At 33.1% G+C, this 27,445-nt stretch overlaps 1 protein-coding gene across 4 annotated transcripts in view; it reads right to left on the minus strand.

Moving 5' to 3' along the window:
* Window positions 1-1,372: 1,372 nt before the first annotated feature.
* Window positions 1,373-27,445, minus strand: part of LOC118184293 (protein phosphatase 1 regulatory subunit 3C-like) — a 51,679-nt gene continuing 25,606 nt past the window's right edge. For 3 of the 4 annotated variants that reach the window (XM_085807306.1, XM_035353945.2, XM_035353947.2), the window contains exon 2: window positions 25,859-27,343. In XM_085807306.1, the coding sequence (XP_085663432.1) occupies window positions 26,355-27,293 (939 nt within the window). In that variant the 5' untranslated portion in view covers window positions 27,294-27,343 and the 3' untranslated portion in view covers window positions 25,859-26,354. Of the gene's footprint in view, window positions 2,219-21,135; window positions 27,344-27,445 lie in introns of those variants that run through there. The other variant, XM_085807307.1, reaches the window with a different exon arrangement.

Raw genomic sequence — 27,445 nt, forward strand, 5'->3', positions numbered from 1 at the left:
AAATTACGATATTAAAATAACTTTAAGAAGCGAATAGTAAAATTCGAATCGCCCTGATGTAAGCTTGCGAAAAAATGTCTCTGAATACAAACAGGAAATCGCATTGCCTTGCCGGAGTGTCTTTCCATTCATTTTATAAAAGTTTTGCTTAAATCTCATAATTAGTTCTTTGGGATGAGATGTTGGATATTTTCAACAATTAGGACTAATGAAATTCAAAAAACATCCGTCGTGGTGTAATTTAATTGCAGTCCTTAGAAGATTTGCTTTTTGTGAAGGACTTTCTAAGGGAAAGTGATTTTAAGTTGCGCATGTATGATAGAAAAATGTGAAAACCCCATTCAGCCAGTAACGTTCAGTGTTCGTGACATAATTAGTAATGTTCAGAGTTTTCATTCATTCCACTATTGTTGGCAGCCAACCCACTATAAACTGTAGAACAGTGATAGATATACAGGGACCAGCAGAAAGATCTCGGTTTAAAAGTATAGGGTCTTTGAAAAAGAATGCTGGGTTTTCGAAACCATGATCGCACAATGAAATTTTAAGCTTAAGGAAATAATTCTTCTTTTCAAATCGAGTTAAATAATGAAAGTTTTGTCTCATTTCACTAGCTGGCTGTATTTGTGCCTATAGCCTTGAATGAAATGTTCCCTATCTCTTGGTTTGGATGGGTGATCCAATCCCGAGGCTTTCACGAAACTCAGATATTACACCATTGGACTTTTTTGGACTTTTTATTCTGGGCAAACATTGAGAACATACTTTACAGTTTAAAATATTACCAATATCAGCTACCTAAAACGTCGAATAACAGCTGCAACTAGCACCGTAACTCAGGAGGTTCTTCAAAAGACGTTGATTGAAATTGAATACCGTCCGTCGAGCAGCTAATGGTGCACATATCGAAATATAATGAACTGCATTATATAAAACATTATAATTTTTTTTAATATAGCAGTAAAATATTTGTCTGCATACGCGTCAATTTTTTTTGCTTAATAGAATTTTGTAATCCTGGCGGTAAAATAGTTCTCAGTATTCAGTTTTCCAAGATTGCGAAGATTCCCAATAAGAAGCTTGTAGAGACATTAGGTTAATTGGAAAAGCCGGAGCGATGAAAAATTAGCAACCGCCTTCGCCAGGAATCGAACCACGGAGCTCTGGAATACCGGCCCAATGTTCAAGCCACTACACCACGAAGGCTCGTTAAGAAGGCGGGAGAAGAACCTTATATACTCCCATTTTTAAAGGGCGACCGGGGTAAGGGACCCAATCGCTGAATCCTGGGTGACGAGAATCATCATCCAACACCCTTTTAGTTCGGGCGCCACTGGTAGAGACATTAGGATTTCGGAAAAGCCGGAGAGATGAAAAATGAGCAACCGCCTTCGCCGCGAATCCAACCACGGGCCTCTGGAATACTGGCGCAGTGTGCAAACCACTACACCACGAAGGCTCGTTAAGAAGGCGGGAGAAATACCCTATAAGCTGTTAACGGAATATTTTTGTTGGCTACTTTACTTCACTTACCACATTTATTTAGTTGTAGGAAAAATATATAACTTTTTAATACAAATCCGAGCATTTAATAATTAAACTGAGAGTTTTCTGATGAAAAGGTCTGAACTAGCATTAAATTGTGAATAGAGAAGGAAATTGCATTAAATTAAATACACTCAACTTTTAATTTTTATTATTTATGGTTTTACATTTTGCTTTATTATTATCTATATGCAGGGTGTTCGGGATAAATTTGACAGTTTCGTAGGAGAAAGAAAATCCGCTTGTATGAGTAGTAGCGAAGGTCTTCATTGAGTGCAAGCTTCATAATAGAGGCTGCGACATTCATTTCACGCGACAAAGCTCGAATTCCAATGCCAGGGTTCTTCAACACCTGTTCCTGCAGATTTGCGAGGAATTCTGCTCTACGAACGCAATCAGATCGTCTGCTAGGGATCTTTCTTCTTGCTACATCGTCATAATCACCACTGCAAGTCTCTAGTTCATGTCTGATTGTTTTTACTGTGTTCATGGAGCATTGGGCAGCAGCCATAATATCCTTATTTTGATGGCTGGCACGAATCATCATTATGCAAGTTATTCTCTTCCATGATTCAGGTGGGTTCCAGTCATCCATCCTTTCTGACATCTTGTATATGAATGAAGAAGGGTCCAAACTTTTAAATGACAAGTAGTGTGTGTCAATACCTCCAACCTACGGAAAAATATAATCAATTATAAATATGTCAAATTTATCCCGAACACCCTGTATATATATATATACATAATAATAAAGCATATATATATAGCTCATAGGCAATAGCTTGAAGAATTTTCTTTTTAATATATATATTTTTTAAAACTATTTTCAAAAAGGTAATGCTTTTTCTGTGAGAATATGTCTTTGAAGTAAGTTTTTAACAGATGTAAATCGTTTCTACATTTCCATTTGCTTTCAGGCTAGCTTTGCTCAAAGTTAAATAGTTCTTGGGTACTTTCCTATTATTAATAAACTAATAACGTATTTTACGTACCTGTAAGAAAAGGTAAAATATAGTCAAACCGATCGATTTCAGATCAGTCCTGATACAATAGTACGTCTGTATCAGGACTGATCTGAAAGGGACGTATTTAGCAGAGTGACTTTTAAAAGGAGTCAGGGAAAGATTTAAATCGGCTTTCAAAATATTCTTAAATTAAAAATTTAATCAAGTTGTATAAGGAGAGAAAATTTTATTTAATTATATATTACCTGTATTTTTTCTCAACTAATTGTTGATTCGACTTTGCTTCGCAAATTAGTTTTAGAAGATTTCCGAAAATCGTAACATTGCTCATCCTTCCTTGCTTAATACAAGGAGGGCTAATATATCATTTTTGATCGCTAGCGGTTTCTGAAAAATTTGTTCAAATTTTAGACTAACAGCTGCAATGTATGGATAGCATTTCCTTACTTGATTGTTCGTATTATAACACTTAATGTTTTTCTTTTGTAATTTGTTTCTTAAGGTCATCAATAGTCTACATGTACGCACTAAACGGTGAAAAATGATTGCTATCTGATGTTTTTATTTCTTGACAATTAATTTTGTAATTTATAGATTTTGTGAAATGTTTGAAGTTTTATATTGCATTTTACTTACATTACAGAAGTTTTCATAATGTTACCACTAGTGATTAAGTATATATATATATTGCATATTTCTGTATATGCATTAATGGAGCCAAAGTTTTATTTTAGAGAAAATATAGCGAGCTGTGTTAGAAGAAAAGGCTTTACGGATTTTACAAGAAATTCCATCCGATGATTTGATGAACGTTGAATGTGATGCTCTAGATCAAGTGGTTGGAGCAAATGCGAAATTCCGCCCATGAAACAAGTGATTCAGATTCCGAGAATTTGTTATTTGATGAACAGCTAGCTTATCTTAAGGGAACATTGCATTCTCTTGCTAAGATAGCATAGATGGAGATAACTGGAGAAAGACTGATTGCAATGCACTAAAACTTTATTAAAATTAAACCTATTCCTGAGTTCCTGGTAGTCGAAGAAAATGTCCTTTCAGTGCTTTCCCCCTAATTCATCAAAAAATATACGTTGAGATTGAATGAGAAATACATTGAAATTCATGAAAAATACTTGAACCGTATTTGAGCATCCCTTTAGATAAAGGGGCCCCAGCGGGTTTGTTATTGACCTTTGGGGGTCGATGAAATTTTAAAAGGCTTCAATGTTGATCAAGAGATCGACTGGTTGCCAACAGCCGAATACGTATGGGCAACTGATCAGCATAATGAAGATCCTATTGATTACAAAAATGAAATTATTAAAATAAAATTATTAAAGTTGTAAAACTGATAATCAATTCTTTACTGATATAAAGCTGTATCGTGTAGTAAGGAAGAAATCATATAAAATAAGCATAAGGCAGAAATGTGTGTGTGTGTGATTATGGCAAAGCCTCGAGGGCTATCTGCCTAAGAGGAGGGATGCCTTCGTGGAGGACTTTCTAAGGGAAACTGGCTCGTATACACGTTACACATGGGGAAAACCACGAAAACGCCCATGCAGCCAGCCCGTTCGCGGGATTCGAACCTCGGACCGAACTACCAGTGTTCAGCGACTTTACCGCTCGGCCGCTGGTGGGCCCATAAGGTAGAAAATACAAAAATATTATTTAGTATATTTTAAAAATCAATAAGATATTTTTAAATATATGTGTTTTAAGAAAACAAAGTGCAATGTAAAAAGCAGAAGCAAACACAACCCAAAATTATTCTTATATACTGGCTTTTGTAAAATAAAAAAAAAAAAAAAAAAGTTTGATGTTTACTTCCAATATATTGAAAATATGAATGTAGCAACATGGCTCATAGGACTGCCATTTATTTTATCTTCATATTATGATACAAGAACAGTCGATTGCTTTTAAAGAGGATGTTCAAGCACAAGTTTTAATTAAAACAAATGTGTACGCTAAGGAATTTAATAATAATCTGAGAAAAATATCCCCAAATTAAAATTAGTTACCGAACAACATTTACTTTTTCTTTCCTTACCAAGTCGGAAGAAGGCTCAGGTCAAGTGAACAGTTTACTAAGGAAAAGAAGGAACAGTCTGAATATTTTTGAACGAGGCAATTTAAGAATTAAGTCAAGCAATTTCATGCCGAATATTAAACAAACTACATCAGTACAGGAAGGAATAGTTATTAATTAAAATAGAAATTTTGTACAATTAAAAGCAGTATTTTTTTATTTGTGAAAATTTTTCATATTTGTAAAATTAAAAAATGACAATAATACAAAAAATAAGAAGATATAAATCGACTAAACCATTTTTTCAAAACTTTTGTCCATATTCTTAGTCTAACTGTTGTCTTTAACCTTGTCACATCTGGTGCATTTTACGATCATCCAAAGTGTCCAGACTCTTGGTAAAAGTTAAGCGAATTATTTTCGAGTCTAAAATTACAACTGAAACTTGAGGAAAGTGTAAAAGACCGTTTATTTAAAACTAAAATAAGAACAGATGACGCACTCTATGAGTACAACTCAGCCAACCACTTGTGACGAAATAACTTAAGTAAGAATAAATTCAAATCTAAGTTAAATTAAAATAAACTAGTAGACGATGACCATACAAATCAATTAACTTGAAGTTGGCTCAAACCTTAACCGGAGTGGATATCAACTGTCGGCAATTATGATGCAAGGCCGAAGACTGCAAATCTTATCTTACCTAGCAACCTAGTAAAGTGGCCTCGAGAGGCAGAACACGATCTTCACCTTAAATACATGCGAACTAATTTTGAGTTTTGGCGGTAAAACGGAACGGAGAGGTGACAAGAAAGCTCCAAAACATAAAATAACTGGTTAATTAGCATAAAAGAGCCTGATAAGTTATTTGTGTGTATTTATTTGTATTATGATTATGTTGCGTATATTATGCAGGGAAATGTAAAGGAGTCAATAAAGAAAACACTTTTAAAAGGGGTTGATTAGAAGGAAACGTTTGGGAATCTCTGCTCCAGATAACTGGGAAAGAATTTTAGGCCTGCAAATCAGTTGTAGTAGTATGTTAGCTGCAAAACGTATAGAAGTACTTGTGAAAAATAAAAGATCGTGCGTATTTTAAGTTTTATATTTCAGTCCTGATTATTTTTTATTATATTTAAATGTTCTGTATCGAAACTTACTAACAAAAGGCCACAAAGTAAGCCGAAGATTTATGCATTTGACTGGGGATAAATAACATCATGGCAAGTTTAAAAACATATAACTTTCTGTCTCTGTACAAAATAATTATTCTTTCTTGACGGGGGCATTTCTTGGTACTTCTTTGGTTAAAACATCGAAACTACCTTTCTTCCACTCCATCAAAGTTTTATGAGAGAATTTCCTACTTTTTGGGTTTTGCACTGAATTGAAGGATTTGTCTTTGGCAATATAATTAGTGTGTACAAAGGGAAGTATGCCTTTTTGAAGGAAAGTGAGTCCTATTTACGCTACACATGAGTAAAACCACGAAAACCCCCAACCCGCTTAGTTATCGGGAAGAGAATGCTGGAAGAAGTGCCATTGTCTAGCGAGTTTAGTCAATCAGGCTACTTGTAGCACAAATAATTTTCATAGACATGATGATTTCAATGGAAGTTCAAGTTTCATTTATTATGACTGCCTCAGTGCCTTTTATACAAAACCAGTCTGTCTAACTTCATAGCTCAAAATGTGTTCCTGATTCCCAAATCATTACATCATCTTTTCTGATTGCAAAAAGATTTTCCATTTTCATTTATTCGTTTCTTTAATTCGAAATCTTACCGAAACCATCAAAACCTTACTATGCTATTACTTTATATCAGATATATCTATTACATTATATAGACATAAGTTAAAATATATTTAAATATAATTACATTATTATTATCTTATATATTCATAAAATATTATGAAAGAATAAATGTGGCTTTCTCAGGTTTTTGCAAAGTAAAGCTAGCTTTTGAGTTCACAGGGATAAATTGTCAGTCACAGATCTTTAGTTCTACCGTAAAATATAACATACTGATAAACAGCGTGATATTGAAATATGATTTATCTTTAAAATACTTACATTCTTAGAAGAAGAAAAAATATTCAACAGATATTTTTAAGAAATAAAAAAAAAACTATTTTATTAGGAAAAACTATTATTTTAAACTTCACCAAAACGCGTACAAAAAGACTGTGTACGAAATAAGAAAAATTTTTAATAATATTTTAAAGCAATTTATTTCTGATTTTCCTTTGATTATGTAATACTTAGATACTGTAAAAGCAAGGTCTAATTTATAGTTTCTGTGGCAATTCTGCTTCATTAATAGGGAAAATCATTTTTTTCACCAATGGTGGGCTATAGCTATTCATAGGCGTTCTTTACTACTAAGGCCGGAAGCGGTGGTCTCTTTATTATGGAAGCACCTAATAGGTGGGCCATCGTTGCCTGTGATAGGACAGACAAATTGCATCCATGTCTTCTCACGTATTCGAACCCGGGCTCTTCGATACGACACTTACCGCTATCCGGTGTAAGATGGCTAGGGTAAATCAGCTTTCAGAGATTTTTCAGTTTGATACACCAAATTGCCTGACTCGCTTCGCTATGTCATTTTATATACCTTTCAAAAAATGTTCGCTCGAGTTAATACGAAACTTCTTTACAATCCAAATAATGTCCTTAAAAAATGCACTGTTGGAAGGTTTATTTTTTCTCAGTTTTTATATTATCCATAGGAGCCGCTCAGTTGGTATAGTGGTCAGGGAAGCTGACTGCCATGCCGAAGGGTCTGGGTTCGAATCCTGCAGAAGGCATGGTTGTAACTGTCCGTCCCTTCATAGGAAAGGCGATGGTGTCCCACCTATTAAGTGCCTCCATAATAAAGAGACCACCAAATCCGGCCTTATATAAATTAATAGATTGGGTTACATTTGTAATTGTTCACAATCTACCATTGGAAAAAAAATATTATCCACAGGAGCACAAGTGACCTAATAGCAAAGATCACTGTCAGTTTGTTCTGGGTTCGTAGCTTACCAGATTGGCTGGTTGTATGGAATTTATACAGCGTTTTCTGTATGTGCAAAGAAAATGCGAACTAGTTTCCATTAAAAAGTCTGCCAGGATGGCATTCCTTTTTCTTAAGCCGATTATCTGCGTGTGCTTGCCGTTCAAACAAATTTTTTACCATTCGTCTTACATTGACACATAATATATTCAAATATTGTACAAAGTCTTTATTGCTATTAGTGGAAACAGTCAGTTTGGCTTCCTGTCCTGGCTCTTGGTATCCAAATCATTGCATGTCGTCTATGTTTCACTCTAAACACAATGTTTTCTATTTTTCTTTTTTCTTTTATTCGAAATCTTACTGAGCCCCTCACAACCAAATATATTAAATGTGCTTTTATCAAAAAGTTGTGTTTTTCTTTTATCTAGTGCTTTAATAAATGAAATCTCTTGAAATTGACTAGAAAATGATACTAGGCATTGTTTAAATGGTGGTATATCACGTGGACCAATACGTCTAAAAAGATTAGTTACGGTTTCCTTGCTTTACTTCGTGGTTTGATAAATCGTGAATGAATAGCTGCGCCTCTGTCTTGCAAAATATTTCCAGGCAATTTTGGCGCTCTTGTTTTGGATTGGCTACGTAGTTTCTCAAGGTATGAATAGTCTGTACTGTCAATATTCTGAAAAGCCTTTGTCGAAATTTCAAGAGACTACTGCTGTGGACTAAGCTTCGTAATTCCGTATTACTATCTGAAATCCTGCTACACCTTTTTTAACCGAGATAGGTGCCTATATGTTTAACCTCCATTAAACTTCATAATCAAATTTCGAATTTTTGGACGCACATCTTTCTCTTTGAAGCTATAACGTTTAGAATACTTAGCTTATAGTACTTTATAATGTGTAATAATTTTAAAAACGGTAGAAATGTTGAGCTGCAATAGGGAAAATGACGTTAAAATTGCATTTAATTATGGCATTCAGTATTGTTTATGAAAAATTCTCAGGTGTTATGCGAATAATTATGTCATTCAGTTTTGCAGTATTTGCATTTTCTTCATTGATTGCTATGTTATTATGTTTTTCAATAAGCATTTTATTGCATTTTTGGAAAGCTCTAAGTTTTTAAAAAGCTTTTAAAGAAGCTTCCATGTGTAAAATTTGCCGACTTGTATAAATTTTAACGACTAAGAGTACTTGTAAAAGTGATTCATATTTTTATGAGAGTGTCATAAATGCCTATTCCAAAGCGAAGGATTTAAGAAACTATTTTCTAATTGAGAAATGCCTATTATAAGAAGAATTACAAGAAGCTGTTTTATTTGATTATCTGTGTGAAACTGTAAACAGACTGATAAGAAACTGCGCCGGAGGTTTTAAGCAGATAAAATTGCTAAATTTTGTTGCGGAAAAGAAGAGTAAATCTAACGTTGAAGAGCAACGATAAAATTTCTAGCCCCATTTCCTTTAGCTTGCTTGCTGGGTTGTTTCATTTTGTATGCTGAAAACAAAAATCCAAATACGAATGTTACAATATTGAATCCAAGTAAAGGAGAAAAAAATGAGGACTTCGAGAAGGATATTGTTTCCCTAAAAATTTTTAAAAAAGGCATATATGAGATATAAAATGTGAAAGAAAACTATTAACTTTAATTTAGTGGTAGTCCTTTTATTTGGCTACGTAACCTTCCTGGAATATAAAATGCGTCATCTGAAAATTAATCCAAATTGAGCCAATATGTAAGAGTAGCATTTCGGATATTTTTTATCCAATCACAGTCCAAAATTTAAACAAAGAAACGGCTTTCGGATTTTTTTTATCCAATTACAGTCCAAAATTTAAACAAAGAAAAACATATCCTTTTTCTGAAATGAGCATTCATCCGATTCATCCATTGTGTAACGATGTAACAAGTTATAAAATTATGGGGTGCTTTTAACATTCATAATGATGATGTGTAAAAAGAATAATTATGTGTCCTAAAGAATTAGTTTTCAGGTAATAAAACTGTGTGTTATATCTATGCTACGTCTTCTAAGTTCTTCTTGGTGATGTCATCATATGAATATACGCAATTCTATCATTCTATATAAATCTTAAAATGTCATCAAATATCTATAGAATTTATTACTCACACACATAAACAAACACATACGTACACACACACATACATACATACATACATACATATATATATATATATACTTAGAGCATCTAAAGTTAATATTAAATTGGAGAGAGAGAGAATGATGTATAACTATATATATATGTTATGAATATATATATATATATATATATATATATGTTTATATATGTATACTATGTATGTTGCTTTATCTATTTTTTGTTGTTTGAAATAAATATATTTAGTTAATTTTTTAATTATATTTTATGAAATTTTCTATCATTTGCGCCAAGGTTATACTTTTCAAAATATTTCCATTGCGATCTTATGATTTTTATGCTACAGTTCTTAATCATTTTAGCAAATAGTTTTCCACCTCAACTTCATTTATGTATTTATATTATGACAGTTTTATTGTTCTCTTAAATTTGCATAGTATAGTGGGGTTTCTATCACGTGTTTGGTTTTTAGGAGATAGGAGTTAACCTACATTTATAGGCAATTGGCTACTTTTGCAAAATCAGGGAAAAATATTGCATTTGAGTTTAATTTTTAGCAACATTTGATTGTTCAGTTCATAATTCAGAAATATGGTTATCCTCTTACAATATCTGCTGGCACCAGCCCCTAAAGGGATGTTATAAGAAATATGCAACTCATTGACATTTTTAAATTCTTTTGACGATTCTATTCTTATATACATTCATGTATTAAGTTCTAGCTGTCCTTAGACTTTGTAAAGCTTGCTTTTCTGTTGATGTTATACTATATATATATAGATATATATATATACACACACTGCTGAACAATTACTAGGCACAGATTTTAAACTGAAACGTAGCGGAGATGGGAGATAGAGATTAAGCAGGATAAAATATTGTTGCCACACTATTCAGAATAAAGGACACTTATTGTTCAGGAAAATGCAGAAAGTTTTGAAACCCCCAAACGTAAAAAAGTGTTTTTTTGATGCTCTGTACGGAGAAACGGAAACATGCATATGACCGATAGCTGACAGTTGACGGGAGACGAATATACCATCATTCTACCAAGAGTTTAGGTGGTATTGTCTCGCGGCGTCTCCCCATCTCTAGCATTAGAAGACACATCAAGCAACACTATTGTTGCTGAAATATTGTTGCCGTTGTGGCTCAGGACATAGTTACATAATTATTACATTATTTCAAATACTCAAATAACTTTACAGCAGAACATACACTTAGAGTAGTACAGTATTAGAAAATAGTACACATCAGAAATACACTGTACAAAGACAACACTTTAGACATCAGAAATACACTGTACAAAGACAACATTTTAGACATCAGAAATACACTGTACAAAGACAACATTTTAGACATCAGAAATACACTGTACAAAGACAACACTTTAGACATCAGAAATACACTGTACAAAGACAATTGCAGGACACCAAAATACAGTAGTAGCACAAAGATTTAAACTGCTAGAAATAAACTGAGTGTATAAGGTATTTTCTCCCTCCTTTCCGCATGCCTTCGCTGTGTAATTGGGAGCGTACTCGATGCGTATTCTAGAGGTGCTGAGTTTGAGTCTTGGCGAGGGCACTGTATGTTTTTCAGGTCTCCTGTTTCAAAATAATCCAATGATTCTACAAGTGGATTGGAGGAAAGCATGGGCTTCCATTTGCTAAGAAGTGGAATGATTTATTTTCTTTGCCTGCAGAGTTAATCCCACACATGTTCAATATTATTACATTTAGGAGTATGAGCGGGCCACAGCATGCGCTGGATGTTTTCGCTATCAAGAAAGTTGTCGACCAGAATTCCAACTGCTAAATTGCAGTGGGACCACTTGGTCTTTAGGAATCAGTCTCGATTAAACGTTCAGAACGATTCCTGCAAGAGCTAGAGACACGCTGTCGTGTGGCAAACATCCTCGATAGAGACGTTACATTAAGGCTTACTTGTATGGGTTGGGATAGCAACGAATGGCCGCACCGATGTCTGTGGTTCCTGGTGGTTCCGGTCACAGGCATCCGATATTCCAATGAAATTCTGCACCCTCTTGTGCGTCCTCTTATCGCTGCAATGCGTACCGACGCGATATATAACGCGATATATATATATATATATATATATATATATATATATAACGCGATATAACGTCCACTCGTATAGAGCTCCGGTGTTGCGGAGTTGAGTTATCTGGAGAGTGAAAGCATTCCACATCTGCCGTGCCCTGCTAGATTATCGGACCGAATCCCATAGAATATGCGTGGGATATGATAGGACAATGGATAAACAAGTCGCAATTTACCACCAGTTACCCTTACCCGACATGCCTTACTACAGGAATGGGAGCTATGACCACAACAAGCGATCAACGACACTATTGCCAGCTTGCCTCGCAGTTATCAATCATGCATTTCAACTAGAGGATATCATACCCGTTAGTAACGTGATGCTTCCATTGCACATTCTTCTGACCCATTTTGTCTTTCGCAATATAATGGTCGTTATACCTATGATTTTTGTATGTCTTTGTTTTATTGTTTGCTATGCAGCCTAGTAATGTCATATCAACCTCTTGGATTACTTTCACACATACATATTAAATAGTTTTTGTTTTACTTCATGTCTTGCCTTTGTTACTTATTTTTTTAGCAGGATTGTATATTAAGCTCTATATTTTCCAATAGTCATCTTTTATTAGTTTTATGATTACTTTAAGTTTTAGATTATGTTTTCTTCGTTTATATTTTCTTCGTTTTCCAAGTGGATAATATCTATTTATAATTCATATATAAATATATACTACTGTAAATTGAAATTAAGAAACGTAATACGTAAGAGGACTGTGATAAATTATTAAAAACTTCTAATAAACTTAAAAGAAGCTTGACAGTTTTAATAGTATGCTTCAAATTCGTACAATCTATGTCCTCTTAAGTATTACCATTTTCTAATCTCAATTTACAATAGTTTTACATTCTCTTTCCTAGGAAATAATGACAAAAATTTAATAATTAAATATAGATATATGTATGTAACGTGGTTATGTACATATAATATATGCTCATTCTTCATGATATTGAGTAAGCATATTATTTCGATAGAGGAAGAATAGAAGAACAATGAAATGAATTCATTAGTTTTCAGTGGCAGTTCCTACTTTCCCCCTTTTCCCTGTGATAGGAAAACAAATTCTGTTGCCTTTTAATGTTTATTAAATGCTATTATAGTTGTCTAAAGGTTCGCAATAATTAATATAAATATGTGAAAATAAATGCATTTAACATTATTAAGATTACCTAAGCATCTAAATTTAAAAAAAAGTGCATGTCTAATATTCTGAGATAGCTACTCAATAGGTAAATTATACCACTGGAGTTAAATATACCCTATAAATCATTTCTTCAAATTAAAAAAATATTAAAATATTATTTGACGAATATGCTTTCTACTCCAAATTACAAAATAATTAATAATCTGAAGAAAATATGTAATTTTTAGTTAGTTTGCTCTGTAATTCTATGATATACTCCAATTTAAATATTACTGTGAAGATTTTGCGCTATGAGAGTCCTTTGTTCCATTTATGTAACGGAAAGGAAATAAAATGCTGCACTTCAGATTTTACATAGAAGGAATATGTAACGGAATATGAAACAGAGAAGGAATATGTAAGTTTACATTATTTCTATGCGCGATGTTATCTATTATAATTTTCCCATGCAAAACTGTGTGTCTCAAAATACGTCTGTTTCTCTGCGACTGTACTAATCTACATTTCATTTTTATTACCTTAGGTATGTGAGAACTCTTAAGTTATAAATAATGCAATACCACTGTATTTTTTTAACATCAGTTTGTTGTGGGTTAACGAGCACAGAGAGCTAACTGAGACGTTCTCAACCGTTTTTGTGCCATGCATCTCTTTCAGCACTACTAGAAGTTCTTTCCTCGCCTTTGAAAAAAATATATAAATTTAGATTACTTTCAAACGTGTTTTGTTAACTAAACAACAAAAATATGGAATAACCTGATAAATACCAAAACTGGAATAAAAGTAGCTTTTTTTATATTCATAAGCTAATACTAAATAGTGAATTGCAAAATAAACTGCTCACCGCATCCCCCCTGAAACTCCCTCCAGGGGAATCCTAGTAGATATCTCCGAAGGTCTCGCATCCCGTTTCCTTTATCCCTAACCTCTCAAGAGAAAATTCAAAGTTAAAAACAGAAATATAGTAAAATAAGCTCATGTTACTGATCTTAATTCGAAGGTTTCTATCACTCGTGTAAGGAAATATAAAGGTGATCTTTTCACGGAAATGCTTCAGGGGTCAGTCAGACAAAAGATTTGAATATTCCAAGGTGTTGTCAGTGAACATCAGCATCAAGGAAGGATTTAAGAATTATTAATTTAATTTCTGAAGTGGAAATTTAAAATCTAATAAGCCTTAAAATTGGCAACCAAGAGAAATGAAAGACAATGACTGAGCTTAGAAAGTCCTCCAAGAAGACATCCCTCTCCTCAAGCAGATACCTCTGGAGTGCTTTGCCTCAATCAGATAAATCAACATAAAACAAACAAGGATTGAGGATGCTGTTAAGTTAAAAATTTAGATATCATTTAGCAAAAATAGAGTAGAGAGGCTTCACAGTGCTCGGTTAATAGCAATAGATCACTTGAAATGAGTAGGGCAGTTTTCTTCTGATGATGCTTCGGTTCTATGCAAATTCGCAATTAAAAACCTTCAGCAACGAGTACCAAATTGCCCTCTACCATTTACAGAAAGGAAACGGAATCTACCTTACGGTGCATTACGACTGTAGATGAGAAACATGAAAAAGACAGTAGTAGAGCCCATAAGAGAAATCAATTCTCACAGCTTTCGTTTCTCTTTTTAACGTAATAAAACACACAAGGTCTATCTGCCTTATGGGAGATATATCTTCATGCAAACCTTCCCGAGAGATACACACTCGTGTTTTAGATACAAATAAAGAAAATCAGAAAAATACTATCAATCTATTAAGTGTCTTAGAAAAATTAGAATTTCATCCAAAGAAGGCGCTGAGGTATGGTAGGATCTGCAAGGTGTGGTCTATTTTACTTTTAAAAAGTGAAGAAACTCCTAATCCGAACATGTAGTGCCATCATTTAGAAGATAATGTGAAACGGGCTTTAATCAAAAAAAAAAAAAAAAAAAAAAAAAAAAAATTGCATTGATCAATAGATCTGTTGTGATTCTTCACCAAGATAACACTAATACCATACTGCAAGAGGGATTAAACAAAAGCTTAATTTCTGAAATTCTGAAATGCTTGCTCATTCATCTAAGAGTACTATTACTGTATCCTTCAATAACTTTTTATTAGAGCACTGCTGCACTGAATGTTTCTTAGAGAAATTTCTCACGAGGAACAGTAATAAATGAATAAATGAATAAATGAATATTTGATAATGTAATAAATGAATATTTTGCAGAAAATTCAAAACAATTCTTCAAAAGAGGGCTTTGAATTCTGTTAGAAAGATTAACAGAAGCCCTTACAATTTTATGGATACTGCAATAATAGTTAAATTTACGCAGCAATACTTTCCCTTCCATTTGTCTGTCTGAGTACTAAATTTATAAATGATAATTTCTGAAATTTTACGAATTTCTAAGTAGGTAATATCACGAAGGCAATTCTTCCTCTGGAAAGACAACTGTAATGAATCAACAAATAAACCAAATTAGATTAATTATAATTTCGCTGATTTTTAGTGTTATCATTTCTGTTATTTTCATGCAAAAGATCAAATTTAACTTTGACACTTTGAACAGAATATTTTCTGAGGAATTGTGTATACAATTGTTTACATACCGCGAAAAATATTGTTTGCAAACAATTTAAATGTTAAAAAAAATAGATAATTACTGACAAAAATATAAAATGATTCATATCTTATCCTTTTCTAAGCAGCATTTTAAACTTTACTTTTATTTCTGTAGCATCAAGTATAAGATTAAAAAGGTGTAATACTCGTATTTCTAGAACTGATTTAAAACTAATACAGTTTTATTAATATCGAAAAGTTTAACAAAACTTTATGAAAATCAAATATTTTTAGATGTCAGTCACATCCTCTTGTGTAGTATAAAACAGATGTAAAATTTTTAAGAAGTGCTTTAAATTCAAATCAGTTAAACTAAATTTTAAAACCGTAATGTCAATTTAACTCAACCTTAACTAGTTTATTAAATCTAACAAAGCTTTAAAATGTATGTATTTTGTAAATGATAAAACATATCTATGCAATTAATAAACATTTAAAAATAATCATGGTTAGAAATGTGCTCAGAGAGGTTGAGAGTTTATTCAGAGAAGAATGTTTAACTATTATTAGGTGCATAGGAGATTCTACATGATGATTCTTTCAGTTTCAGAGCCTCCTACCATGCATTGGCCCTTACAGATTCACTTCATTTCTAATTAACTAAAAAATTTCTGGTTTTCTATTACAGAATTCTCAGCCTTTAATATTATTAAACTAAGTTTGATCTTGATCTTATTCATTAACTGCGAGATTCTTGAAAAAGGATTTTATTTAAAAAGTGAAAAGTGTGAAGTAATGTCTTATTATAATAAGATCAGAAATATTAAAAAAAAACCTTATGCTTTTCACTAATAAAATAAGTCAAAAATATTACACTCAAAAAGTAATTTGATTCAGAGATTTTTACTGATTTTTAGCTGTGGAACTGTGCCCCTTTTCAATCGGAGAGAGGGAATACTTGTTCTTACCGATTTTTCTGATAAGCATTGTAGCCTTTATCTTGGAAGCTGTAATATATGTGTAAGATTAAGGTTTCTTCGCTATCAGTATTTCAGTACTAAAAATTATTTTTGTTTTTAAATCATCAGTTAATTTTTAAATCATGTTATCGGTACTAAAACTACATTGCTGGCCACCCAAATTACAACACCAAGAAAGACAAGAGATATCACAACAAAGTATCAAGTATCAAATGATTAAATTTAGACTTCTGTGAAGTGTGGTTCCTTCCAGAATCAGTCGCCAGAGTAGCCACCATTGTTGGAGATCACTGCTGCCATACGCCTAGGCATTGATTCAAAGGGACTTTGGATGAGTTCTTAGTGTACAGCAGATCAAGCAGCTTCTACGCGTTGCCAAAGTTGATCCGGTGGGGCAGCTTGGGATGTAATCTGGGTCAATCGCTCAACAACCATGGACCACATGTTTTCTATCGACGAAAGATCCGGAGAGCGAGCCGGCCAGGGAAGCATTTCAATCTGGCGATTGACGAAGAACCCTTGGACAATGCCTGCCACGTGTGGTTGCGCATTATCCTGTTGAAATATGGCATGGCTGTGGGCAAGCCCTGAAGGTAAGGAAGGAAAACTGGCTCCAACACCTCGGAGATGTAGCGCTGGCTGTTTAAAGTACCGGCAATGCGTATTAGAGGAGTGCGAGAGTGATATCCAATACCGCCCCATACCATAATACCCAGTGCAGGACCAGTGTGGCAGTGCATAACGCAGCTGTTCAGCATCCTCTCTCCACGGTGTCTCCAGGCACGAATCCGACAATCGTGGTGTTGCAGACAGAAGCGTGACTCGTCAGTAAAGACAATTTCATTCCATTCTGCCGTCCACATCCTTCTTTCATCGCAACATTGGCGGAGGAGACGTCTGTGGTTCTGTGTCAAGGGTAGACGAAGCAATGGACGTCTTGCAGACAGACCACCCTGCTGTAAACGGCGCCGAATGGTACGCACAGACACTGGATGATGCGTTACAGACTGAATGTGCTGTGCTATGGTTCGTGATGTGACTGAGCGATCGGTCACTGCCATGCGCACAATGTTCCTGTCATCACGTGAAGTGGTGCACTGAGGTGGATGCGATCGAACATGTCGGTCCGTCCTACCCTCCTGAATCCAACGGTCACATATCCGAATTATAGTTGTTTGGTTTCGTCCAACACGACTACGTTTTCCCTGAAAGATAATCTACACTCTCGGTAGGCCACTATCCTTCCTCTGTCGAACTCGGATACTTGATCAAACGATGATCGCTGTTTACTACGAGGCATAATTGATCGTTTTTTTTTTTTTTTTTTTTTTGAATAAACCACAAGAAAAACACAATTGCCGAACTTGAAATCGTCGAAAACTCCAAGCCTTAAATAGCGCTTTGAAACGGAGCCACAGGCGCGCGTGATGTGCGTCTGCGCTGAAATTCTAATCATTTGCATATCTCACCTCCGCTAATGCGTGTTGTAAATTTCATGTTATTTGCATGCTTCCTTCAGGGTGTTGCATTTACTGTGGCCAGCAGTGTATTTTTGTTTTCGAATTGTAAGAGCAAATTATACACCGAATTTTCTAATAAAAGTATTTTTTGAGATATGTTAAAGTTTAAATTTGTTTTTATCTTTAAGCAATTCATATTCCCCTAAATTTAAACTCAGTCTATACTCCTCAAGCATTTTAATGTTTTTGTCAAAAATATGGACTAATTTGTTTCTGCATTAAATACATATACTGTTTCTTATCACATGGTATAAAAAGGCATTTATCTTACCTTACTGAAAAATCGGTTAAATGCTGAACAACACAATAAGTCAATGAGGTCTTAACGTGATTCTCCCGTAAGCATAAACACAAATGAAGTCATTGTTGAAGATAATTGTGAGCAGAACACAACAAATACTGTGAAAATGTGAAATCTGAGTTTAAAAAGTCAGTGTATGTCACATGGAACCAAATTACTTTGAAATTACATTGCTTTGATAAATTTTCTTTATTAAATGCATAAACTCTCAAACTCTTTGAAAAAATTTCGACCATATTCTTGTGAAGTAATGTTTTATAATATATTTGTAAATAAATCGTTTTTAACAATTGGTTTAAGACTGAAATTCGATAAAAGTTTTAAAAATGTTGCTGATTTAACATGGTTAAAATTTGGTAAGCATAAAAAAGTGATATATATTAACGATTAGAAATGATCAAATAGTTATCATTTCTGATTTTATAAAAATAATGAAAAGAATAAAGCCATTTTACTCAAATTATTCAAAGATTATTTTTTATGTTAAAACCATACTTAACATTTCGAACTACGTAAATCAGAAGTATATGAGTAATTGGTATACTTGTTAAAAGTATTAGGGCTCAAACAGTTAACTTGCTTGTTAGGTTCCAAAAAGGAAGTTGACAGTTTCAAAAAAGGAAGAGAAGTGATAGTTGCCAAGTCCTTAATTTAGAATTACCTCTAGTGCGGGTGCAAAAATATTAGACCCTGGTAGTCACAAGCCTTGGAGTGAAAGAATGGCATCGTAAGAAGACGCTGGAATGCTTTCCAGCGGCAAATGGCACTGCAGGCTTTTTTTCCTTCATATGTCACGGAAGAAAATTTAGATGCATTCTAGCTTTAAATATTTAAGACAAAATGACGCATACAAAAGTATACACACAGAAATTCTGATCATTGGAGACTGAAGTTTGGATTTTATTAATATTAGCTTATATTTATCAAAAGTTGGGATATGTATAAGACTAGTTTCATTCTCATTTAAACAAAATCTTTTCTCAACAGTATCACTTTTTACATAATTACTACATATGCATTAAAATGACATCAAGTTTGTTTCTTACTCAAAGGAGGCCTTTGGGACCTTTTCCTTAATAAAACTACACGAGTGATGTTATACATAAAGTTAAAAGCATTCATTTCTAAATGTCACTTAGTCTGCAATAATCCATCTGTTTTAATTTCCCCCATCCAGCTGGATAAGAAACGTGTAGAACATACACTTTTGGAAGATTTGCTTTTGGAAGATTCAAATACCAACTGGAAATCAAGTGTTTCTGAAATTTGAATAAAGTCGAACATTTATTATAAATAAGTTATTCGAAAATTACGTGTTTACTCAAATAAGAAAGTCATGAACAAATTCTTCTGTTCAAATGGAGTCTGTAGTTTGTTTGACTACAGCAAAGCAGGTGATGGTCATCTGGCATCACTTTCTAAGAGGAACCGATTCATATTCATGCCCGCACTGAAAAACGTTCATGCAGCACTGAAAACATTCATGCAGCCAGGCTCGTTCCAGTATTTGAACTGACGTCGAACTACCAGTATTCAGGCAAGCCAAAGGTTCGCTCGAGTGAAAACAGTTTGAAAAATCCCTAATTAAACTAGGAAAGTAAAATGAAAGCTATAGTTTGTTTGCTTATAAAATTCAAAATGAGAAATGGAGAAATTCTGCATTAATGTAGAGTGTTTGTCATAGTGAACACTGAACTCTTATATTTAGCTATTAATATTTACATTGAGCTATTAACACTGAGCTGTTACATTTATGTATAAAGCTATTAATAGTATGATTAAAATTAATTAATATATATGACTAATATACTTGTATATGGTTAAAATTATAAACTGAAATTCTGTTACACATGAAAGCCTGTAAAAATTATTTTGTGTGATACCAACTTTAATTTACAGACATAGCAGAAAAGCCGGGAACTGTTTTACTCATAAAAGCCTATAAAAATTATTTTGCATGATGCGAACTTTAATTTACAAGCTCAAATTATAAGCTGCAAATTTTTAAAACGTAACATGTCCCTTATTTCAGTTCATTTGCTGTAAAATAAAATAAGGTGGATCATGTCTATAAGGTAGTTGGAAAAATCTTATTCTGTTTTCATAAGCATCGCGGACCAGTCTTAAAGGATAATGATTTAATTTAAGCTGAGAACGTTTTAAATTTTTACGTTTGAATATTCCTCTACAGTGGATCATTTAAGACTTTGTTGTACATAGTGTATATTTACATGTACAGAGTATTATTGAATAGAAGCTTAACTTGATGTATCTCTAAAATATTATTTAATACATATTAGACATTAAATATAAATTAAGTATTATTTAATGCGTAAAGCTAATGAAAGTTTAAATACTGAGTTTTAGTACTATGTTCAACAACAATACTTTTGATTACAAAAACTTTTTATGAATAATGAAGTATACAAAACAAGTGATAGTTTCTTCGAAATTACATAAATTTTATTTCTTCCCTCATGTTAAGCATTTCAAGGAAGTACTTTGGGTTAAGTTTAAAAAAGAGGCCCATAATACGTTAATACAAATGAAAATAATAATAATGATGAGCAGCAGAGCAAAATATTATACAGTTACAGAATTCGCAGAGACAAAAAAAAATTGCCCGAGAGTGACAGAACATAAATATACTAAATACTATAAATTTCGTCTGAAAATTGATTTGTAATAAGCTAGCTGCTAGTCTACCCCTCGCGACATTTAAAACAGAAGTCAAATTTATTTTGTAATTTCTCCACGACCTTTCAAGAGAAAGCAGAAAATCTTTATATATTTAATCATGACTAGTTACAACCCAGTCTAAAGGATTACTTCAACAGGAATTTACCTTGACACAAATTTTATCGCTGATGTATTTATCATCAGATTTTTTTCCCGCTGAATTCAGTGCTGTATGCATTTTATCTTGAACCACTTCGAAACAGTTTGAAGGTTCCAGTAAAATTTTTCATCATTTTTTCTCCTAAATTTATGATACTGCTATGATTACCTTGCATTATGATTATTTAATTAACCACGGCATAGCAAAAGACAGCTATCTGCTTTTAAAGGGTTACTGTTGTGAATAACGTGTTTAATCTTATCAGTCGTATTTTTTATATATTTAAACAATTGAATGTCTCCGTGATAGCAACTGCATTTAGATAGTTCAACTGTAACTCGAAAAGCAAATTTTTTAAAAGAGATAAAAACTAAGACTACTTTGCGGAAATGCTCTGGAAAATATATTCATTGTGAGTAGATAAAGATTAAATATCCATGGCAAAAGGCTATTAATAGAATTCCTTTAGGCGGTTCGGAAGTAAATCAAAATTTTTAATAAAAACCGCATCTTTTTTCTCACTAATTTTAATGTTAAGTGACTGATTATTATTATATTAACCATAAAATTAGCTAGTTGCATGACGCATTTATGCATTTTTATATTAAAACTCAGACCACAGGTGAATTTCTTCTTCCAGTGAACTGTAATTTGCTAAAAGAGCACAACGCTGAAGTTAATCATTCAGAAGCGATTTACAGAAATTTGAAAAAGTGAACTGCATACAAAAATTCTACATTCACTTGATGGAAAAAGCCTTTATTAACAGCAGTAGCAGTTAAGAGTATCCAAACATATAGTAATTTTTTTGCATTGTAGAGACGTTAGGATTTTTAGGAAGCAAGAGAGATGAAAAATGAGCAAACGCTTTCGCCGGGAATCGAGCCGCGGACCTCTGGAATACGCGCCCAGGGTGTAGACTACCACTCCACGAAGGCATGCCAAAAAGGCGGGAGAATACCTTATAACACATCAACTGAAATTCTTATTTCTCTTTTACATAAATTCTGCACTTCATCTAAGTTGATCTGAAAAAACTATCTCATCATAAAAAGTGTAATTTTGTTCAAACCATTTCGAATGAGAAATGTTAGTTTGTTAGCGTCATCCTGTACATCCCTGTTTTCATAACATTCCAGGCAAATTATCATGATATGACACATTTGAAGAACGTGGAGCCCTTATTCTTCTTGAGCCCTTACATTGCAATGATTTCGGAATGCAATACCAAAATAATTACGCATAATATAGCAAAATACTGTGCGTTTTACTGAAGCAGGATAAGGGCACAATAAAATGAATCGTAAATGCCATCTGAAATTAGCTGCGGTTATCCGTATTCAATTTGCTCTCTATTCAGTCTGTTTATTCATTTAGAGCTTTCTTCAGTTGCGGTCCTCGGCGTAGCTGTATGTCTTGTACAAACAAAAGCAATATTTTTTTTCAGTTGCAGTTATAATTCATTATGAACAAGAAAAACAAAGCGAATCAAGACTTCTGAGACACCCTGTATTTTGAACACAAATATGTAAACAAAAGTCTTTAAGTTAATCTATGTTTTGTGTGCCCTAGACTTTGAATTTTAAATACTATCATAATCACTTTATTAATGCAATGTAACATAAGCGTCAGAATTCTGTATCCAATGGTCAGGGGCCCACCAGCGGCCGAGCGGTAAAGTCGCTGAACACTGGTAGGGGTTCGAATTTAGGAGAACGGGCTGGCTGTGTGGTTTCGTGGTTTTGCCCATGTGTAACGTAAATACGAGCTAGTTTCCATTAGAAAGACCTCCACGAAGGATTCCCTTCCCCTTAGGCAGATAGTCCTAATGTGCTTTGCCATAATTATATAAACCAAACCAGGCCATATAACGTTTAGGCACTTCGTAAAATTCGGCTTGTTTTTCACTGATATTCCTAAGGCAAGATGGTGATATTAGAGTTTCATTCAGTAATATTCTGTAAAGGCTTCGCAATTGCTTCTTATGTTTTTGCCATTTTCAGTTATTCCTTTATTTAAAATTTCCCGTTTATATATCGTTTGTTTGTTTATTTTTCTTTATTTAAAACGTTTTCTAAACTTTTAATAAAAAATATAAATGTTGATAAGGAATAAAATGAAATCATTATTTCGGCAATTCACCAAAAGCTGGATAGTTTTAATCGAATAGAAAAAAAAAATGGGTAATAGGAGTATTGTAATGAAGAAATATTTATTAGATGTATTGTTTATAATGCCAAAAAGTGGGAAGAAAAATTAAAAAGTTTCTTGAGTCTGCTACTTTTAAAAGCATCGGAAACAGAGCACGAAGAAATGTGAAAAAGGTTTTAAGCTGAATAAGGATAGTTGTATTATTCTAACTCCAACAGTAAATTAAATACAGCTGAATATTGGTAATTCGTCCTGGGCTTGAATCCATGTGAAAGGTTTTTGCTGCATGGTTGGTTTTTGTGGTTCCCTCCGGTGTAACGTGGATATGAGACGGTTTACCCTAGTAAACGAAAGCATCCTTAGGCAAATAACCCTCATGTAGTTTGCCATATTTAAATAACCAGCAGGACTATTCTGTATTGATTATTTTATGTTAAAAAATTATTAATGAGGTAAACAGACTCGTATTCACCTTGCACATGGGAAACCAAAAAAACCTTCTCTGCAGTCTTTCGCCGGGATTTTGAATCCAGGCCGAACTGCTTTTGTTCACTGACTCTATCGCTCAGTTGCTAGTGGGCTTGCATTTTTTGAACTTGTAATTCGATTCAGTTCCTTAATTGCAGTTAGTATGAAACAGATTACTGCTTTGAACTATTTTTTTTTGCTTAGCCTTATTTGTGCTATAAATTCAGAAATTCAGTTTTAGTCAGAATACTTATTATCACATTAAGTAAGTAACATATGTATCACATTAAAATGACTATTAAAATGACTAGGATGAGAAAACTTTCTACAGTTAGGAACACGACTTCCAAAATTTCTTGTATTCCGGCCTAATTTTTCAAAGAATAAATGGCTAATTTTTCAAAGAATAAATGCCTAATTTTTCAAAGAATAAATGCCTAATTTTTCAAAGAATAAATTCCTACCAGTTTTCGTCATTCTACCATTTTATGTTATTGTGTATTAAAAGAAAAGATATGTAACTTTCGCTTTTCATTTATCACTTTGTGTTTCGTTGCGTGAACTGATGTCTTGTCGACTTTCTAGATTTTGAATGCAGATCATTTTTAAAAATCTGAAAACTGGCATATTTGTCAAATCTCATTATACTTTACAATTTATTAATCGCTTACGTATAGAATATTAGCAATTAAATGTTTCGCAGTTACGCATTTCTATATGAGCTGATTTACTTACAGTTTTTGTTTCGTAAAAATCGAGAGTTCAAGGTTCTAGTCTTGTTTCTTTTTTTTTTTTTTTTTTTTTTTCAAGATTTTTTTTTTGTTAGTTTTTTGATAGAACCATACTCTATAATAGTCAAGTTACCTCTCTCATAATGAACAAGTTAGGTTACTTTGGCTATGGAAAACCATGTAAGAGTTATCTGCTTAAAGGGAGGGATGTCTTCCTGGCTGACGTTTCAAGGGAAACTGACATATATTCAAGTTACACAGAGGGAAAGCCATTAAATTTTCCATGAAACCAGCTCATCCGCCAGACTTGGTCAGACTATCAATGTTTAGGGATTTTATTGCTCATTTGTTTCTGGACGCAGTTATATATCTCCAAGCCGCTAGGTCACAACGTTTGAAGAAAACGTTAAGTTATTTGAGATGTACTGCAGAATTTTTTAATGCATTAATATATGGAATATTCTATTATGTATATGCCTGTAATTTTGTACGCGTATTTATATTAAAATTTAATGACAATTATGATGATTCATATATAGACAACCGTGAAGCAAATGCGTTCATTGCCCTTTATCTTGCTATTAGAAAGAAATCCTGTTGCTATTACATTGGTATTAATAAATGAATCTTTGTACTTGTAACTCAAAATGTTTTTCTTCACGTCCTTTCGCCTTATAAACTAATATTGATGTAGATAATGACAGAAAATACCTCTTCTTACAGGACGGATGTCCATAATCTATAACCAATAAATACCGCAGCCGTATTAAGTTACTATAATGCTACGTGTTTGTCCACATAATTTTCTCCTGTTTTCTCTTAATGTACTTTATTGTAAGAATCTAGCATTTTACTACTTGTGCTATGTGTGAGAGTTATGGCTAATAATATGCTATTAATACTTTTGGAAAACATTTGCGGAAGGCAAAAAAATTTGCAAGTGCGCAGGAAGTCGTTGTCTCTATTCCCAATGTATTTCAAGTATCAGTTCTATACTGATTAAGAATTCTTTTCATTGATATTTTCAAACTGAATTTCTGTTCCTTGGAGATTGCATATGGAAAGTTTTGTTATTATAAATTATTATGAATTATTGGTTTATATATATATATATGTATTAGAGAAAATTAACGCAATTTAAAAAAAAAATTCTGAAAAACAGCAAATAAAGACAGGCAAAATTTTACTTACTAGAAACTGGAAAGCATTTATCCTGACGAAGTATCAGGTTCAGTTTCTTTTTTAAAACTAAACGCGATTGCCATTTATGCAATAAAAAGAAATGAAGGCTAAGAAAACCATTCAAAATATATAAAGAGAATGTTAATATTCGTTATATAATCAGAAAATATCTTTCATTTTAATTCATAAATGAATCATGTAAAATGTCACTAAGTTTATTCAGGATAAACAAATAATAGAAATTGATACATAATTAACATTTTATGTACATAGAAGTTTAGTAATTCTAAAATGCTATTTCAGATATAAATGCACCCAAAAAATAACTTATTGTAATTACATGTTTACTTTGAAATTCAGTACATTTATGTCCTTTTTAACAAATTGTGCCATAGCAAAAAATAAAAACGCTCGCCAACATATACATCAGTTGAGCAATAAAATTATATCTATCACATTAAAACTATGAACCACAAATATATTATTTGGTACCTTTACATAAGAGGTAGCATGTTCAAGTCTCTATAAAGCATTCGATTTAAAATTATTTATGAATTTTCTATTTCCGAAATTCATCGAGAAGACACGGAAAGCTTTACAAGAAAGTTTCATAATCTAGTGGAACTCTCTTGAAGTTGACTAACAAGATTACTAAATCAGTCATGACAGAAAGCTTTTAATATTTATATCTTTTCACCAGTAGGGTCGTTTCTGCATAAAATTGCTCCACGAGTTGATTTCTGAAATTCTTTCCATATTTTCTGTGATGCTGAATGTCATTTTTTTGTAAGGTTTAGTTTCATTAGGAGAGCATGTTGGCACTGTGCACATTTTCGAAGGCTCTGCAACTATGCGATAGTTTACTCCTCCATTATTGTCCCAATATTCTTTCGAATTACAAAGGAAACATACACAAAATTCAATTACGTCATATTTCTCAGCAGTAGAGAGAATTTTTGTGTTAAAAGAAAACGTATCATAAATAGTTTCTGAATTAGTTTCTTCCGATTTCTCATAAAAGGCTGTGATATCACTGTACGACATCCATCTGTCAAAAGTTATTCTTATAAACACTTCTTTTTCGTATGATATATTTTTAACCTTAATTTTACCACTCAGTGTACCGTCACTTTCATTTAAAGAAACAGATTCCAAAATGACAACCTGGTTGTCTAAATAATATATTAGTTCTTCATCTGTCCAAGGTGGTTTTTCGAATGCTTTTTTCCAATTCTTCTCTTTCTCCCCTTGACATCCCAAGCCTCCAACTAAAAGAGTCAAAGCATCAGCAGATAATTTTCTTTCCCCAGGTATTTCTCGAATCTCCACCAAATTCAAGCCTTTGTCGTCAGCGAAAGAGACCTTTTTCTTACGTGAGCCATCCGATTTTTTAGAAGCAGTGTTATTGTTTGACTCTTTGCTGTCATAAGATTCAAATACTAGACTCTCATTGGCAACTGACTCATGCTTCGAATGTGGCTGTAGGAAAGGATTTCGCATTAAACGAACATTATTCCTGTAATTATTAGAACATGATCTTGGGAAAGAGAAATTTTCATCAACAAAAGGAGAGTAAGGGAATGCAGGGGAGGAATTTATTGCAGACAGAAGCATATCAAAGTCGATCGGCATCTAGAACTTTTATATGTCGTTCGAACAAGACAGAATCATATTGAGACAGCCTGAAAGAAAAAAAATAAGATTAAGAAATACATAAATAAATTCCAGTTAGCATGTTATTGTAATAATATTTGTAATTTACTTCTTAGTTTCAGTTCAAATGC

Source organism: Stegodyphus dumicola, chromosome X1 (assembly GCF_044657685.1).
Source record: "Stegodyphus dumicola isolate Sdum_Otavi_A_Nest chromosome X1, ASM4465768v1".
NCBI lineage: Eukaryota > Metazoa > Arthropoda > Arachnida > Araneae > Eresidae > Stegodyphus > Stegodyphus dumicola.